Below are 17,038 nucleotides of genomic sequence, written 5' to 3'. Positions count from 1 at the left end.
CTCCGCGGCTAGTTCAATGTTTGCCCAGTTCTTAGTTGAGCGCCGCTCAACACGAGTTTGCTGAAGGCGCCAAGCAGCAAACCATGCGAAGGTCGCCCTGACATGCCTGCCTCAGACTCCCCGCTGGTCTCCTGGCCTTAGATCATCACCCTCGATTCTGCTTCCAGGGTGATCTTTCCCCTGGCTGCTGCACTCTAACGCGCTTTCCACCGCTCACGCACCATGCCTCCGCGTGATCGCTAGTTACAGATGGGCAGTTCGGACCTTGGAGACTACAACCCCCACAACGCCCCGCGGGCCCGCGCCACATGATTGGCTGAACCTCCGGCGGCGGCCAATAGGACGGGGCTTTGTTGGCTTGTGCCGCAGCAGCCCGAGTCCCGGGAAGCGCGGGGCGCATAGGGAGCCAGAGCCTGGCGTCCGTCTGGTTGCTCTGGAGCTGAGTCGCGTGGCCGCCTGCCGGCTCGCCTCTTGCCATGGGGAGCACCGAGAGCAGCGAGGCCCGCAGGGTGTCCTTCGGAATGGACGAAGAGGAGCGGGTCCGGGTGCTGCAGGGCATCCGGGTGAGCGGGCCGCCGGCGGGCGCGAAGAGCGAGCGCGGCCTGGGCCGGGTGGGCGTGGAGGGCGCGGGCCAGCCTGAGGGGAGGTTCGGGCCCGATATTGGGCGGGCGCGCCTCGCTCATTGAGCCCTCCCAACGCCCTGGTGGCGAGCATCTCTCCCTCCGCCGTGTACGTGAGGGACCCGAGACTCGGGGGATGCCCGGTGTCCTCCATCTGGGCAGTGGCCGCCTTCAGGCTTCACTACCCTGGCATCGGGGGAGAAAGCGGAGAATGGGGAGAGGTGGGGAGGCCGCATTCCAGCTCCGGTTGAGTTGTTGCAGACCTGCATTTGTTCCCCTGCACCCCAGTGCACACGTCGTGTTACCTGTACGTGGGATGCTTCCAGTCCAGGACAACGCAACTGCCTCTTCACTGAGGCTCTCGGATTCTCGACACCGCAGCCGAAGGAGCAGTTTAAAAGTTGTGAATCAGATCATATGCCCTTCCCCTTGCTTAATCCTCTCCAGTGGATGTCTAGTGCATTTAAGATGAAGAGGAACCTCTTTACCTTGTTTTACAAAGTGGTTCTGCTGACCGGTGTGCCCGCATCTCACCCAGTTCCCTCCCTCCCACCTCCCGTCTGTTTACTGGCTTCCTGACTGCAAGATGTTGGCTTGTTCCAAGCATAGGACCTCTGCATTTGCTGTTTTCTGCCCTCTGTCTTTTCCTAGATGAGGCTCTTATCATACTGTCACAGTTTGAGAATCATCTGAGTATCCTTAGGTGACCGGTCAATCTAAAGTAGCTTCCCACCCACACTATCACACATTTTTTTTTTTTTTTCATAGAAGAATCACCATTGGGAACCTCTATTGATAGTTAACTTGTCTATTGTGTTTCCCACCACAGCGAAAGCTCCTTGAGACCAAGGCTCTTGTCCTTTTCAAGACTCTATCCCCAGAATTTAGAGGAATAATAAAAGCAGCTCACATTTGAGTTCTTAGTGGGGACCATGGATTCCTCTGAATCCTTTACAGGCAACCTCTCATTTAATTTTCAACAGCCCCGTGGGAGAGGTAGAATTCTAGTTGCCAATAAGGACAAGTAAGGCACTGAGAGGTGAAGTAACTTACCCAAGGTCACCTAGATGACAAGAGGGAGAGCTGGGATTGATGGAGGCCAACTCCAAGCCCTGTTGGCTGAATGCTGCAGTTCATACACCTGTGCCTGGCACATAGTGGGTGGTTTGTAAACCATTGTTGAGTGGTTCAGTGGATAAGACCAGTGAAATAGCAACCATGTTGAAATAGAATGCACAGATCGGGGTGTAGGTGAATTAGTTAAATTACAGAGTAACTTAGAAAAAGACCTCAGGAAGTCTGATTTCTGAGCAGATGCTCATTAGCGGTGTGCCCTTGGGTGAACAACTTATTATTTGAATCTCAATCCCTGTGTTTTTAGAAAAATCAGGGGAGGGTGTGTAATCCTAGTTACTGTCTAAGATAGGTGTGTGTAAGTGCTTAGAAACAGTAGTGTTTTGTGGGGGTCTCTATTCTTAGTCTAGGATAGTACTTAGCACATTTGGTGCTTGCTAGGCCTTATCTAGTCTTGACCGGGCTCTTGATGAGGACAAAACGGGGAGGAGTTGGCTCCTGTTTGAAGGTTGAGAGGCAGGAGCTGAATTGGAATTTAGAAAAACATCCTTGGCTGTATTTGGGTGCTCTCTCACCTTTGTCACCTGGTATTCTGTGTTTGGGAATGTTGGAAAATTAGGTCAAAGTCAGGTCTTCTAAGATTCAAGGAAGTTGAGTTCCTCTAAGTTGACAGAGGATCATTTTTGGGGGGGGCGGTATGATATCAGACTAGTACATTTTACATCTAGTTCCCTTAGATCCGCAAAGTGTAAGTTCTCTTTAAAGATGGAGAATCAGGGGCGCCTGGGTGGCTCAGTCGGTTAAGCGTCCGACTTCGGCTCAGGTCATGATCTCACGGTCCGTGAGTTCGAGCCCCGCGTCGGGCTCTGGGCTGACAGCTCAGAGCCTGGAGCCTGCTTCCGATTCTGTGTCTCCCTCTCTCTGACCCTCCCCCGTTCATGCTCTGTCTCTCTCTGTCTCAAAAATAAATAAAACGTTAAAAAAAAAAAAAAAAAAAAAAAAAAGATGGAGAATCAGGCTTAGGGCTGTTCAAACTTTGAGGTATTATCTGAGTGACTGATGGGACTTTAGTCCAGATCTTTTGGGTGCAAGAAACAGCCTTTTCTCACTACTCCAAGCTCCCTCCCCCAGTGATATGCAAGGCAGCCTGAAAATTGTGCGACGCAACCTCTACCTGTTCCGCAACCTCTACCTGTTCCGACGGGGTACTGGCTCCCCACTTAGTTCTCCCAGAGACTGTTAAAATTAGAGGGAGGTTTGGTGACTGACTGCAAACTCATCAGAATAAATGACTTGCCTAGAGGCACACAGTGGGGTGCATGGCCCCATCATATGAGAGCTCCTTCCTTCCTTCCTTCCTTCCTTCCTTCCTTCCTTCCTTCCACTTGTGTGCCTGGTTTGGGAGAGGGAGATTTGAGAAAGGAGGTGATGGCAATGAAGTGTCCTGTTGTGGGGGCTTTTTCTACTAGCAGAGTTACTTGAGAGTTGGGGAGTCCACCTTGTCCTTAAGCAGGCAAGTAAAAAATCAGTATAGATCATTGGATGAACCAAATGAGAAGTTAGTTTAAGTAGAAAGTAGGTGCCGAAGAAGAGTATCTGCCCCAGGTCCTTCAGAGAAAGTTAAATATTCTTAAAGACTACTTGTATTTAATCCCCAGGCCCTGATCCTGGAAAGTACTCAAGTTCCCTTAAGATTCAGTGCTAGGGCCTTGCTCCTTTGCACATTTATTTGCATAAATTTACATATTGAGTTCAAGCCCTAATTCCACGGAAGGTAAGAGAAATTTAATTAATGCAAAATGCTGCAATTATATGCAACTCCAGTTTTCAGAGCAGGCATGTGTGAAATACATAAAGATCTCATTTTAGCCAGTATATTTAACCTTATCCTCCAATGAGAGAAGGTTCACACACGACAATAATGTCCTGTGTGTGCTCACTTCTCTGCCCCATGGAAGCAGCCGTATTTGGTAACTCAGCTGAAGTTGGTTGCTTTTCAACGTCTAAACTCCACTGTTCTCCAGCCTTTTCCCTTTCCAGCTGCTTGGCTGCCTGCTACTCTTCCCAACTCACTTCCTGGCCGGCTGCATGATAGCTGTGTCCCCAGACCCATCACGCTGTCTTGGCTACATCACATTTGCCATCATTCCTTGCTTTCGTGAGGCAAGTCTGGACCACTGCCAAGGGGAGGACCAAGGAGGATGTAGAAGAGGCACAAGAAACAGTCCCCAAACACGCCCCTGCCAGAGAAGCCATACACCTGAACACTGTACCTGTAGCCACAATTTATCCGTCACCTCAGCAAATGCTTACTGCACACAGATTACTCGCCAAGCACTGGGCCTGGCTTTGCAGAGGCCATCAGGGACAAAGCATAAGGTCCTTACCCTCATGGAGACCTCAGCCCAATGTCAGAACAGACCAAGAAAGGAAAAAAGAGGCAAAGGAAGAAAAAGCTGCAAGTACTCTGAAGGAAACAGAAGTGTGCAGAGTAACGGGGATCCTTGCTTGCAGTGGGATGGCGGACACTGCCGCTCTGAGCGGGGGACGCTGGAGATGTGCCCGAGCCAGCCATGAGAAGCATACAATCTGTGCTGTGTTTTCTTAGCACTAGCTCAGATATCCCCCTCCTGCTGACCTTGTGAGCTGTTGTCCACATCTCAGATGTGACATAGGTTCAAGGAGGCCAAGTAACCCAAGGGCGCAGCTAGTTAGGGGTAGAGTTGGAGTCTCATTCCGGCTCCACACGCCATGTGCTTGGCCAGCGACAGAGGGGTCGGGATGTTGAAAGCTGGCCAGGCACTGAGGCTAGACAGGTGATGGGTCCTGAATCGCCAGGGAGGGCTTGTCCGTGTGTTACCTTGGAGGCAACACTGCAGGTCTCGTAATCAAGAGTGGCGCTTTGGAAAGATGTTCTCTGATGGTGGTGGTTTTTCTTCTCTGTTTTTAAAATCATATTTTTGAGATGTCTTTTACATGTGAAATTAACCCATTTGAATGATTTTTAGCAGACTTATGGAGTTGAGCAACTGTCACCACAATCAGATTTTAGAACATTTATTCTCAAGACCTAAAAAGATCGTTTGTGCCTATTTGCAGTCAGTCCCCACTCCCACGCCCCGCCCCAGGTAACCATTAATCCTTCTGTTGCTCTGAGTTTGCTTTTTCTGGACATTTCATATGAATGCACTCAGATCTTTGACGTCTGGCTTCTTTCACTGAGCACAATGTTTTTGGTGTCGGTTTGTTGATGTAGCACATATCAGCAGCTTGTTCCTTTTTATTGCCGAGTAGTATCTCATTGCCTGGCTGTCCTGCATTTTGTTCATCCAGTCACTAGTTGGTGGACATTTGAATTGCTTCTGGTTCTTTATATTATGAATAATGTTGTGAACATTTGCATACAACTTTTTTTTTTTTTTTGGCGGACCTATATTTTCATTTTTCTTGCATAGATACCTAAGGGTAGAGTTGCTGGGTCATTCTGCTTATGAATTCAGTGAGTTGTTAGGTTTCACTTTTTAAGAAACTGTCAAACTGTTTTCTGAAGCGGCTGTACCATTTTACATTCCTGCTGGCAGTAGATGAGGGTTCCGTCTTCTCGACATCCTCACCAACACTTACTGTTTGTTTTCTTGATTGTAGCAATTCTAGTGGGTATGAAATGGTATTTCACTGTGGCTTGAATTTACATGTGGCATGAATTTCACTGTGGCATGAATTTACATGCAAGTATCTAATCGTGTTGAACATCTTTTCATGGGTTTATTTGCCATCCATAAATTTTCTTTGGTGAAATATGTATTCGGATCTTTTGCCCACTTTTACTAGGGTTGTTTGTCTTTTTATTATGAGTTACACGATTTTTTTAATGCTGGATATGAGTCTTTTTTTTTTTTAATTTTTTTTTTTTTTAGCGTTTATTTATTTTTGAGACAGAGAGAGACAGAGCATGAACGGGGGAGGGTCAGAGAGAGGGAGACACAGAATCTGAAACAGACTCCAGGCTCTGAGCTGTCAGCACAGAGCCCGACGCGGAGCTTGAACTCACGGACCGTGAAATCATGACCTGAGCTGAAGTCGGCCGCTTAACCGACTGAGCCACCCAGGCGCCCCTGGATATGAGTCTTTTTTTTTTTATTTTTTTTTATTTTTTTTTTATTTTTTATTTTTTCAACGTTTTTATTTTATTTTTGGGACAGAGAGAGACAGAGCATGAACGGGGGAGGGGCAGAGAGAGAGGGAGACACAGAATCGGAAACAGGCTCCAGGCTCCGAGCCATCAGCCCAGAGCCTGACGCGGGGCTCGAACTCACGGACCGCGAGATCGTGACCTGGCTGAAGTCGGACGCTTAACCGACTGCGCCACCCAGGCGCCCCGAGTCTTTTATCGTATTACAAATTGCAAATATTTTCTCCCAACATGTGGCTTGTCTTTTCATTTTCTTATTGGTGTCTTTTTTGAAGTACAAACCTTGTAATTTTGATGAAGTTTAATTTATCAGTTTTTTCTTTTATTGGTTGTGCTTCATATCTTAGAAATCTTTGTGTAACCCAAGGTTATGAATTTTTTTTCCTATATTTCTGAGAGTTTTATAGTTTTGGCTTTTATATTTAGTTCTATGATCCATTTTGTGTTAATTTTTATATGTTATGAGGTAAGGCTTTAAATCGGGGGTTGGCAAAGTTTTTCTGTAAATGACCAGTTAGTAAATACTTTCTGTTTTGCTCACCAGAAGGTCTCTATCACTTCTACTCAACTCTGCCATTATAGGGTTAAAGAAGCCACAGTCAGTGTATAAACAAATCAGTGTGGCTATGTTCTAATAAAACTTTACTTATAAAATCAAGTGTTGGGTTAGATTTGGCTCAAGCACTAGAGTTCACTGAACCCTAATCTAAAGGCCATCTTTTTTTTTGCATGACATATCCAATTTTTCTAAACATCATTTGTTGAAAAGACTATCCTTTCCCCCTTGAATTACCTTGGGACCTTCGTGAATATCAATTGACCATAAACATAAGGGTTTATTTCTGGTTTCTCAATTCTGTTGAGAGTTCCATTGATCTATATGCTATATGTCTATCTTTATGCTACTACAACATTGTCATGATCATTGTAGCTTTGTAGTAAGTTTCAAAATTGGGAAATACAAATTTTTTTTTTTTTTTTTTTTGAGATTGGTTTGGCTATTCTGAGTCTGTTGCATTTCCACATAACATTTTAGGATCAGTTGGTAACTTCTGTAAAAAAACAAAACAAACAAAAAAAAACCTCTTAGGATTTTGATGGAGTTTGTGTTGAATCTAGATTACTTTGGGGGAGAATTGCCATTCTATTTTAATGTTTATTCTTGAGAGAGAGAGAGAGAAAGGCACAGTGCGAGTGGGGAAGAGGCAGAGAGAGATGGAGACACAAAATTTGAAGCAGGCTCCAGGCTCTGAGCTGTCAGAACAGAGCCCGTGAGGTCAAACCCATGAGCCGTGAGATCATGACCTGAGTCGAAGTCAGATGCCCAACCAACTGAGCCACCCAGGTGCCCCAACAATCATCATTTCAACAACATGGAATCCTCCAATATGTGAATATGAAGTCTCTATTTATTTAGATTAAAAAAATTTTTTTCAGCAATGTTTTATACTTTTAATGAACAAATCTTATGTTTCTTTTCTTAAATTTATTCCCAAGTATTTTTTCTTTTTGATACTAAAATGAATATAATTGTTTTGTTTTTTCTTTTTCTTTTCTTTTTTCTTTTTCTTTTTTTTTTTGAGAGAGAGAGAGAGAGAGAGAATCCCATGAGGGGCAGAGAGAGGGAGACAGAGAGAAAGAGAGAGAAGAAAAAAGAAAGAGAGAGAAGCAGGGCTTACCCAGGGCTCATGTTTTACCTGAAGTGGGGCTTGTGCTCACCTGAAGCGGGGCTTGTGCTCACCTGATGTGGGACTTGAACTCATGAACTGTGAGATCATGACCTGAGCCGAAGTCAGGTACTTAACGGCTGAGCCACCCAGATGCCTGAATGTAATTGTTTTTTTAATTTAACTTTTGGAATTGTTTTCTTAATTTAACTTTTGTATTCTTCATTGCTAGTATATAGAAATTCAATTGATTTTTGTATGTTGATCCTGTATCCTGCAACCTTGCTGAACTTATTTATCCAAGTTGTTTTTTTCTGTGGATTCCTTATGATTTTATATTGATAGAATGATGCTGACTGTAAATAAGGAAAATTTTACTTCTTCCTTTCTAGTCTGATGCCCTTTCTTTAATTTTCTGGCTTTATTGCATTGGCTAGAACCTCCAATACAGTATTGAATAGAAGTGGTGACAGTGAATGCCCTTGCCCTGCTCCTGAACTTAGATAGAAAACATTCCGTCTTCCACCATTAAGTATGTTAGCTGTAGGTTTTTCATTGTTGCCTTTTCTAAGATTGATATTTTTAAATAATCTTGGTCACCTCTTCCTCTCTGTTATTATATCCTGTTTGTTGTTTGTAGGCTCTTGGAGTGCAAAGACTTTTATTTATTTCAGTGTCTGGCTCATTTGTGTGTGCGTGTTGGATTGCACGCTTGGATTAATGAACTGATGGTACTTTTAGCCAAGCTGGCGATCTTTGGCAGCTGCACTTGAGAATTTTACCCTTCTGCTTGTTACAGTTCCAGCTTTAACACAGACTTGTTCCATTTGTATGCAGCAGACTTCCTTTTCACCTTGGTATTGCCCCGTGATATGTTTCTTGAGTCTCAGCATGAATGTTGATGCTGCATATCATACATCCTTCGTCTTCGTTGGCTGCTTAGAGGCAGCATGGTGAACCAACTGTCTCAGGAAGCCCTGGCCTGGAGCTCTGACACTCAGAGCAGTAAGTCTCTCTCCTTATATGCAAGATGGACCTGTTTAGTGTAGGTGCCTGGAAAGGGTTGGATCACAAATCCTCTCCGGTCTTTCCCAGCCTCTGTACTCTATCTGGCTGACCATTTGGGGGATTGTAGTTGATGGGGCCACAACAGAAAATGCCAACGTGGCAAGTCAGGACATGGACGGCCGAGTTCTCCACCGTTTTCTGTGAGCAGTATATGGGTCTGGATGTCAAGCGTGTGTTGTGTGCCAGTCCCCGGGCTGGCTGCTCTGCCAGGTGTTACTCTTTTTGATGCGTCCCCAACATCACGTCTGACACGCGGTGAGGTGGAGCCAACTCCGCAGGGAAGCAGAGCATTTACCGTTTCTCTGTCTTTCCCCCTGTCAGCTGCTGAGGAGCAGAGGACCATCTGAAAGACAGAAGACTCGGGTAGTGCGTGCCCTCCATTCACCTGGCTCCAGGGTGCCCGAACTCACTATGGTCAAGGACAGTAAAGGGCTGGGCACACAACCACGCTGTACTTTAGGGGCAGACTTAGCAACTTTCAGGGGTTTCTTGAACTTTCTTCAAGTTTTCTTTTAATAGTACTGTGGTATAACCAGGAATGAAATGTAAATAGTGTAAGAGTTAAGGTGATTTCTGTTTTACCTTGTCTGACTTTTGAATATAACCCCGGTATAAGATGAAATTCCCCCCTAATTCTCCCTAACTGTGTCACAGTATGATGTGGAAGATCTTTCTCCATAAAAGTAAAATCTATAAAGTCATGTAAATATAAGGATAGTTGTTAACTCTAACTCTTACTAAGTTCATCTTGGGTCACCTCCCTCATTGGGGAGGTAAAGCCGCTGCACTAGAAGCATCTTTGATCCTTCAGGTTTCCAGTCTACCTTTTCCACCTCTTGGTGGGGGGTCCCTGCTCGCTGTGCTGCAGCAGCTCTGGTTTCCAGATCAAACCTGCCGCCTCTGCTGTTTTCTCTGCGGCTGGTGGAGGCTTCAGAATGTTTCCTAGTTCAGCTTTCTTTCCCTTCTGCGCCCTGGCCATTCTCTTTCATCCTCATTCACGAGCTGTTGACTTTTGGATTCTAAACATCTAACCCAGAGCTGTCCCGTTGCATGTTTCATGGGTGCATGTAATTCACTATATCCGCCAGAACCCACCTGCGTCCCCTCCTCTGCTTCCCTCGAAATCGCTCTTGTTTGTTAAGCTTTGGATGGCTCCAGCCAGCTAGCTCCTCCGCCAGAAACCTGGACCCCACATCCCTTTGTTCTCTATGTTTAATGACAGATCTTGCGTTTTCCCTTCTAACCATTTCTCTGTTTTTGCTTTTGTCCTAGCTAACTCCCCATTCTGTTTTCCCTTGACCATCTGATAAATTGTTCTTTCTCCCTATAGACGTGTCTCCCACAAACCTCTCTGTCCTGGTGCCGGCAGGGTAATTAAAAAGAAAACAACACAAATTTTACTTATCATCAGGCAAATGATGATAAAATTCAGGCAGTTCCAAAGGAGGCATATCGGGGAAAAGTTCATCTCCTTTCCCACTTGTTTCATCCGTCCTGCACTCTGGGGCAGTGCCCCTTACTGGCTGGTTGTGTCAGTGATTGTGCAGAGTTAAAGCTAATTGTGCCATTCCCTTTGGTTAAAGGCAGATTCCTGGGCCTGGCTCACGGGGGCCGTCTGCTGTCGCCTTTTCTGCCTCTGAACATGTTGGTAGGGAGGACACCTGCTCTTCTGTACTCTGAGCTGCCTGTGACTCTGTTCCCCTCTGTCTGCAGTATTTTCTTTCCCTGTGACTGGCTAAACTCCTTGTCATCCTCAGGACCAGTTCAAGTGTCACCTTCCGAAAGGCACCCTCTGATGTCATGCCCTCACCCTGGGTCGTCCCTGTCCTGGGTCTTGCAGACTGTGCTCACCTCCCAGTGCTTCCTGCTTGGGCAGAGATGATCTCTTCCTTGCTTACTCCCTTCCTGCCCCGTGAGTAGGAGCCACATCTGTTTGTCTTTCTGTCCCCAGTATTTAGCCCAGAGCCATTTTTTTTTTGCCCCAAACCACGAGTCCAGAAACTTTGTGGAATTAATTGATTCGAATTGATTGCCAACATTTAAAGCTCGGAGGCTTTACATAAATTCAATTTTTAGCTCTTTGGGGGACAAATGGAAAGTCTGGTCCACATTCCCATATGGCAATAACTTTCCCCGAGTTACGAGGTAGCTGCCCTCTCTGAGGGGCATGTGCTCTCACCGCTGTCCCCACCATGTTGTCCTTGCACTGTGTTCTTTTCCTACTAGGCCCATTCTACTAATTCTGTCACTTGCCTCACACCTGTGGGCATTTGTGTTTGCCACGCTCAGTGGAGGAGGTCTCCAAGGGCTCTTCTTGTTCTGACATTCTGGGATTTAAATCTGTGGTGAGCAGCCGGTGGATCTAATTTCAGCTCATAGAAAACTGAAAGACTAGTGAACAGAATCTCCAAGGCAACAGCCTTAGGCAAGGAGACAAATCTTTTTAGAACTACAAGATCGGGCAGTGCCTTCAAGGGGCTTGGGGAGTCTGGGCATCAGGAGCCACGGACAGACCCGACTACCTGTGAGCTCATTCTTCTGGAAACTTCCACAGGTACTCAGCCTGACTGGAGAAGCCCTAGGCCCAGCTTGGAGAGAGCAGTGAGCCCCAGTTTATCTCCTGGCACCCAGCGCATCCTCAGAAAATGTTGCAGCGAGCGGCCTCGACCGTGGCTGTGCAGGCCTAGTGGCTGCTGAGTCACCAGAGAACTCGGGCAAGCCACTTCTCTGCACCACACCTTGTCCATTCTTCCGTGAGCAGGATGCCGCCTCTTCTCATAAATGAGCCGGTGCCGTGAACTCATTTGAACATCAGAGCATTTGCTAATGCAAAGAATAATGCTTAGGAAGCTGCCTCCGCATTGCTACTTCTAGATGTGTCTGGATGAGTAACACGTTAAGCCTAACAAAGTGCTAATTTTTCATATTGACATTCTCCTAATTTAAGTAGGCTGTGTGTTTTATGAGTACATACAAGCTCTCCCTCCCACCCCCTATCCAGGGGCTCCATAAAGCATCATCAATGGGGGAAATGTGACCTGCAAATTATTTTTATTTTTCTTGAATTGGCCATTCTGTGCACATGGTTACTTGCCACCCCACAGTGGCTCTCAGTTACTGCTTTCCCTTGTGCAGGTGGCCAGGGTTCGGATCCAAGTCCTGGCCTGAGCACTTAGCACTTAAGACTTTCTGCGATCTTGGGTGAGTTGTTTCACCTCCCTGACTCCAGTGTCTTCTTCTGTAAAATGGGAATGCACTTAGCTTGGGGCCTGGCCTGTGGAGCTCGCTCAGTGAATATTAATTAGGTAGGCTGTTTTTCTCATTATCTTGGAATAGGACCCCCTGTCCTAGGTCCGAAGTTCCTCTGCCCCAACTGTGAGCTTTGTTGCCCCCTTCTGGAGTGTGGAGGCGTTACGCTTGCTCTCTGGTCAGCCCCGTGGCACTCTGATGCCAGGGAGTCCCTAATATCTTTCTTTACATGCAACCTCTCCCAGTGTCCTGTGTAGTCGGTTTACTTGCCTGGGAACAGAGCTGCCTGAATGGATTTAGAGCACCACACACTTGCAGAGCAGTTCTCGGCCCAGCGATGGTGCCTCCTCTCCAGCGAGCCGGGTCTGGGCCTTGCTGTCATCTTTCCCTCGTTTTTCCTTTAAGGCTTCTTGCAAGATGCGTCTTATTTTTAAATGCCAACTGTTCATAGTTTCTCCTGCATCCTTTCAGGCTTTTCCCAAGCCTCCATAGACAAGCCCGCTCTTTCCCTTTTTATAGCACAAATGAGAACATACTGCCTATACCACTTTGTAAATTGCTTTTTTCACTTGCCCTGTGCACGCATTCAGATGCCAGGTCTCCAGTTATTTCGCTTGCGTGGAGTCTTTTGCCACCACATCCTCCCCAGCTCCTGCAGAGGTACACTTCCCAGCCCTCCTACTCCGGACGTGCACTGTTGTAGCAGCGACCCTGCCTTTGGCCCTCTTTGACCTCTGCCTTTCTTGCAGATTTGCCAGGGTATTCTGTGTGAAGAGAAGATTGCGACTGAGGCCCTGCTTGGAAAGTGTCAGCGGCTCCCAGTTGACGGCAGAATAAATTCCATTCTCCTCTTGTCGTTCAAGGCCCTCCCGGTGGCGGGGAGCCCACCAGCCCTCCACGTCTTACTTTCTTCATGGACCTGTGCTCGGTGAGGCCGAACCTTGGACTTCTCCCGCTGTGCCTTCCTTGTACCCTTCCTCTCTGGAACACCTCTTGACCCCCCACCCTTCTCCACGTCCTCTTTTTACTTTTCAGGCCCGTCTCAGGCGCTCTCTCTTCCAGCTGACGCTTAGGCTCCTTTGGGAGAGCTCCTGGGCGTGCTGGCTCAGGCCTCTCACTGATAGCCGGCACCTTGTGTTCTCTGTGCCAGTGCGCCTTACCCACCCTGACCGTCAGCTCTTTGTGTACAAAGTTCTCAGCTGTTATCTCTTGATATACTCCATCAGAGTAGCTTGGTGTTGTGGACCTGGGCCTTTAATAAATATTTCTTTAGTTCCCTTGTTTAACAAATAATTGAGTCGGGCACTTTCTGGGCGCGGGAGATACAGCGAGGGCGGTACGGCAGACTCCCTGCTCCCATGGAACTTGTCTTCTGGTGGGAGCAATGGCAAGCAGGTTGTCACGTGTGTTAGGTGGGTCGCTGTTCTTCCATCAGAAATGGGCAGTACCTACATGTCTTTGGTAAAGCAGCACCCTTCTCCCTGGCCTTTTAGCTGTGAGGTGGCCACCTGACTTACTCACAGACCTGTGTGGTTTGAGAAAGAAGCCTCCTGCTCCCTCTTTGGGAACCGGCCTAGAAATTCAGCACTTTTGGGTGAGGGACGTGTTTTGGTTGCCATCAGGGAGTGGTGATGGTTGGGCAGTGTGGTCTGGGTGCCTGGCCCCGTGTGTTAGGACAGAAGTGGTGAGGTGTCCATGCATGCGTGCCTTCTCGGGCTCCCGGTTGTCCCCGGAGACTCGGGCAGGCATCAGGCAAATGTGCCCCTTTGGAGGCAGCACGGGTCCCCTCCCCTGAGCCCCTTTGTCACTCTAGGCTGAGGCCAGGTCCAGATTGGAGCCACCAGTTGTGCGCTGGAGGGTGCTTTAAAAAGAATCTGCCCGACTTTTGTACAGATGATGGAAGAGGAGGGAAGAAACCTGGTCAAGGTCACAAAGCTGCACGTGGAACACAGAACACTCAGTTTGTAGTACGCGGCAGATGTTAACCATTGTTACTGTTATCGATTAGCTCATGCATTTTTGCACACTCAGTAAGTGCCTCGTATGGGTGGTAATTAATATTTGTGTACTGCTTTGCAGTTTCCCATAATAGCTGATATTGTTTGTTTACTCTGTGCCAACTGCTTGGTGTAGATTGCTTCATTTAATCTGCACAACAGCCCCGCAGTCTGTACCACTAATTATTTCCATCTCACAGATGAAGAAACTGATTTAGAGGTAAGAAGTCCCCTACCCAAGGTCACGCAGTGAGTAAGCAGCTTAGATGGGATTCAAATGCAGGCCTGCCTGACCACGAAGCCCTTAACTCCTGAGCTGTATCACAGTCAGTCCAGGCTCAAGGGACCCCCGTTTTGTGGGTGAGAGATGTGATGCTCAGAGAAGCCAAAGAATTGGGCAGGTCCAGGCCACACAGCAGAGCGCAGGTAGCACTCCTGTGTCCCTGCACTGCTCTGGACGTGGCCCTCTGTCTCCTGACCACACAGGACCCTGTCTGGCCCCCTCAGATGGCACAGTGACCAGTGGGCCTCTGGCACCAGAGCTCCCAGACCCGTCTGGCTCCAGAGGCCCCCATTCTGGTTCTGTTGGTACAGGGAGCCTTGCCCAGATGGTGTTTATTCTCGCATGACTACTGTGTGTATATGTATATTTGTTGATTAAAATATTACTTGCTGTATTTTGTAGCAACATTAAAAAATATTACAAATCTCCTACTGCCAACAAGAAGCTTGCCAATGTTTTCCTTAACCCCTTACTCACCAAGTAGTGTGGTTCAGTGGATGCCCCCCAGGCTGGGATGAAGAAATCAGAGCCCGTGAGTCACCTGTGTAGAACCCCACCATAGCTTCCTTGGTCCTTGAGTCACATTTGGGCTTCTCACGTCGCTCTGCCGGGGCTTGTGGTCTTGCCTTTGCCTGCCGCCTTGGCCTGGTCATCTGGTCCCATTCTCCTCACACGCTGGCCTTCTGTTAGGCACTTGGACATGCCAGGCTCTGTTCTTGTCAGAGGCTTTGCACTTACTCGCATCTCTGCTTGGCACCAGATCGTTTTCTCCAGGATCTCAACATGTACATGTGGTCAGGCCTCCTCATTTGGGGCGGGAGTTTTAACATTATTGTCTTCGCCTCTGAGGGGCCATCGCCTGTGCCTGTGGCTTCCTGTGCTGCCCCCCATGCCCCCATCACTGTGATTCTGTATTTTATTCATTCCTAGCACTTGTCTCCTGACGTGCTTTGCTGATCTTTAAGACACAGGTTTTTAACATCTGTGGGATAGGGTGTCCTGTAATAGGTGGAATGTTCATTTCCTTAGTGTCTTTTTTTTGTCTTTCTTGAGGTTATTTGAAAAGCAGTGTGATTTACAGTTGATGGAGTCTTAGTTTGGATGAAATAGGATATGTGAAATTGTCTGTTTACTTCTTTATTGTCTCACTTCCCATGAGAATGTAAGCTCCACGAATCAGGGGCCATGTCTCTTTGACTGCTGTTTCATTGCTGTTTCTTCTCACCCACGGCTTCCAGAACACTGCTATCATGCAGTGAGTGCTTCATAAGCAGATACTTGAGGAAGGAAACTGGACTGTAGTTACGGTGCCCTCGGCCAGGCTGCTTCCTCTGGTCCCCACGTGGCTGCTCTACTGTGGTCTTCTGTGTGTGTGCAGGGCATGCTCTTGCTGGTCATGTGACCCTCTTCCACAGCAAGGATTGGGGCCTTACCTGCTGTGGCTGCCTCTTTCATGAGCATCACGCATGCCATTAATGCCTCACCCACACCCGTGTAGATTCTAGGACCACTCAGTGCTCTCGCACACCCTGTCCCTCAGAGGACTGGGGCCTCTCGCAGGGTCCGCTTGCAGAAGGAGGGGTGAGGGGAGCGATGCCCCGTGGTGTGCTGGTAAAAGTTCCATCAGATCTCTACCCAAGAAAGGACCCTGCTATGTAGTATTTGCCAGTTTCTGTGGTGGACAGACTCCCCAGTTGTGGCCAGTTTCAAGCTCCTGTCATGAAGTCAACCAGCTTGCAAAATTCCTGGAAATTTAAAACTCAGCTCTCACGAGCTGGTTCCAGTGCACCACCCAAACCTTTCCGTGCAGCCTGTGTTCGCTGTTGAGAACCAGCTCTGTGTCCCCACCTCCTGGAAGAACACTGCACCTCAGCTCTGCTGTCGCCTCACACCCCACCTGGTGTCCCACCTTGGCCCTCTGTGCAGCTGCTTTGCGCAAGAAATGGGCAGGCTGCGCTGGAGAACTGCCCCTTCGCCTTCCAGTGTGTTGACTTATCTCAGGCCTTCATCGCCGTGGCCGTAACGAAGTGAGCCAAAAGATCCTAAGGGCTCTTTCCGTTTTCTCGTCTGGGATTTTGTATCCACATCCCAGCTCATTTGCTGCTCTTTCAAAATACCCTATTCTTGATTTCCTTGTTTCTGGTATTCTCAAGTTTTCCCATTAACTACAGATCAGAACTCCTTCTTCTTAACTCTGCGCTCTCCTCTGTTCTTCCCGAGGCAGCGCCAGGCAAAGCCTTTCATTCCATGCCGCCACCGCCGCCGCCGCCGCCGGTGCCACAGGCCCTTGTCACTTCATGACCAAGGGCCCGCTCCACGCTCCCAAGGGCTCCCTATAGCACTGCAATTCATCCTCTAAAAACACAGCCTGTGTTCCTTCCTGGCCCCCAAACTTTCAGCCACGCCCTGCGATTGTTGGAGCCCCTCTGTCTGACTTCGAAGCTCCTCTCAGTACCAGCCTCATCCAAGTCCTCTTTATAGCCCACACCTTCCACAATGAGCTTACTGCTGCAGGCACACTGGTCTCTGTCTGTGCCTCTTCTCTCCGCACCGCACCCTGCACCGTGTGAGGTACCCCCTGACCCCCAATACACGGTAGCTTCTGTCCTGTCAAATCCTGCTTCCACCCCTCAGGAACCAGCACAGGTACACCTTCCCTGGGATAACCTGCTTTTGCTGAGTGACATCCTGTCTAGACTGCTCATTTTTGTCTTTGGTTCTCTCTTTTTCTTTATAACAGCTTTATTGAGATACGATTCACATACCATACAACTCATCCATTAAAAAACTTTTTTTAATGTTTATTTATTTTTCAGAGACAGAGACAGAGACAGAGAGAGCGAGCAGAGGAGGGGCAGATAGAGAGGGAGACACAGAATCCAAAGCAG

The 17,038-nt window shown here is 47.8% G+C and overlaps 1 protein-coding gene across 6 annotated transcripts in view; it reads left to right on the top strand.

The window, feature by feature from the left end:
- The first annotated feature begins 386 nt into the window (after positions 1 to 386).
- CHCHD6 (coiled-coil-helix-coiled-coil-helix domain containing 6) overlaps positions 387 to 17,038 on the top strand; it is a 249,607-nt gene continuing 232,955 nt past the window's right edge. For 4 of the 6 annotated variants that reach the window (XM_042912653.1, XM_042912633.1, XM_042912677.1 and 1 more), the window contains exon 1: positions 387 to 563. In XM_042912653.1, the coding sequence (XP_042768587.1) occupies positions 477 to 563 (87 nt within the window). In that variant the 5' untranslated portion in view covers positions 387 to 476. Of the gene's footprint in view, positions 564 to 13,974; positions 14,088 to 16,578; positions 16,722 to 17,038 lie in introns of those variants that run through there. The other 2 variants (XM_042912663.1, XM_042912638.1) reach the window with 2 other exon arrangements.

Source organism: Panthera leo, chromosome A2 (genome assembly GCF_018350215.1).
Source record: "Panthera leo isolate Ple1 chromosome A2, P.leo_Ple1_pat1.1, whole genome shotgun sequence".
NCBI classification, from domain to species: domain Eukaryota; kingdom Metazoa; phylum Chordata; class Mammalia; order Carnivora; family Felidae; genus Panthera; species Panthera leo.
Note: the sequence above shows the minus strand (reverse complement) of the source record. Positions and strands in the feature narration are given on the sequence as shown.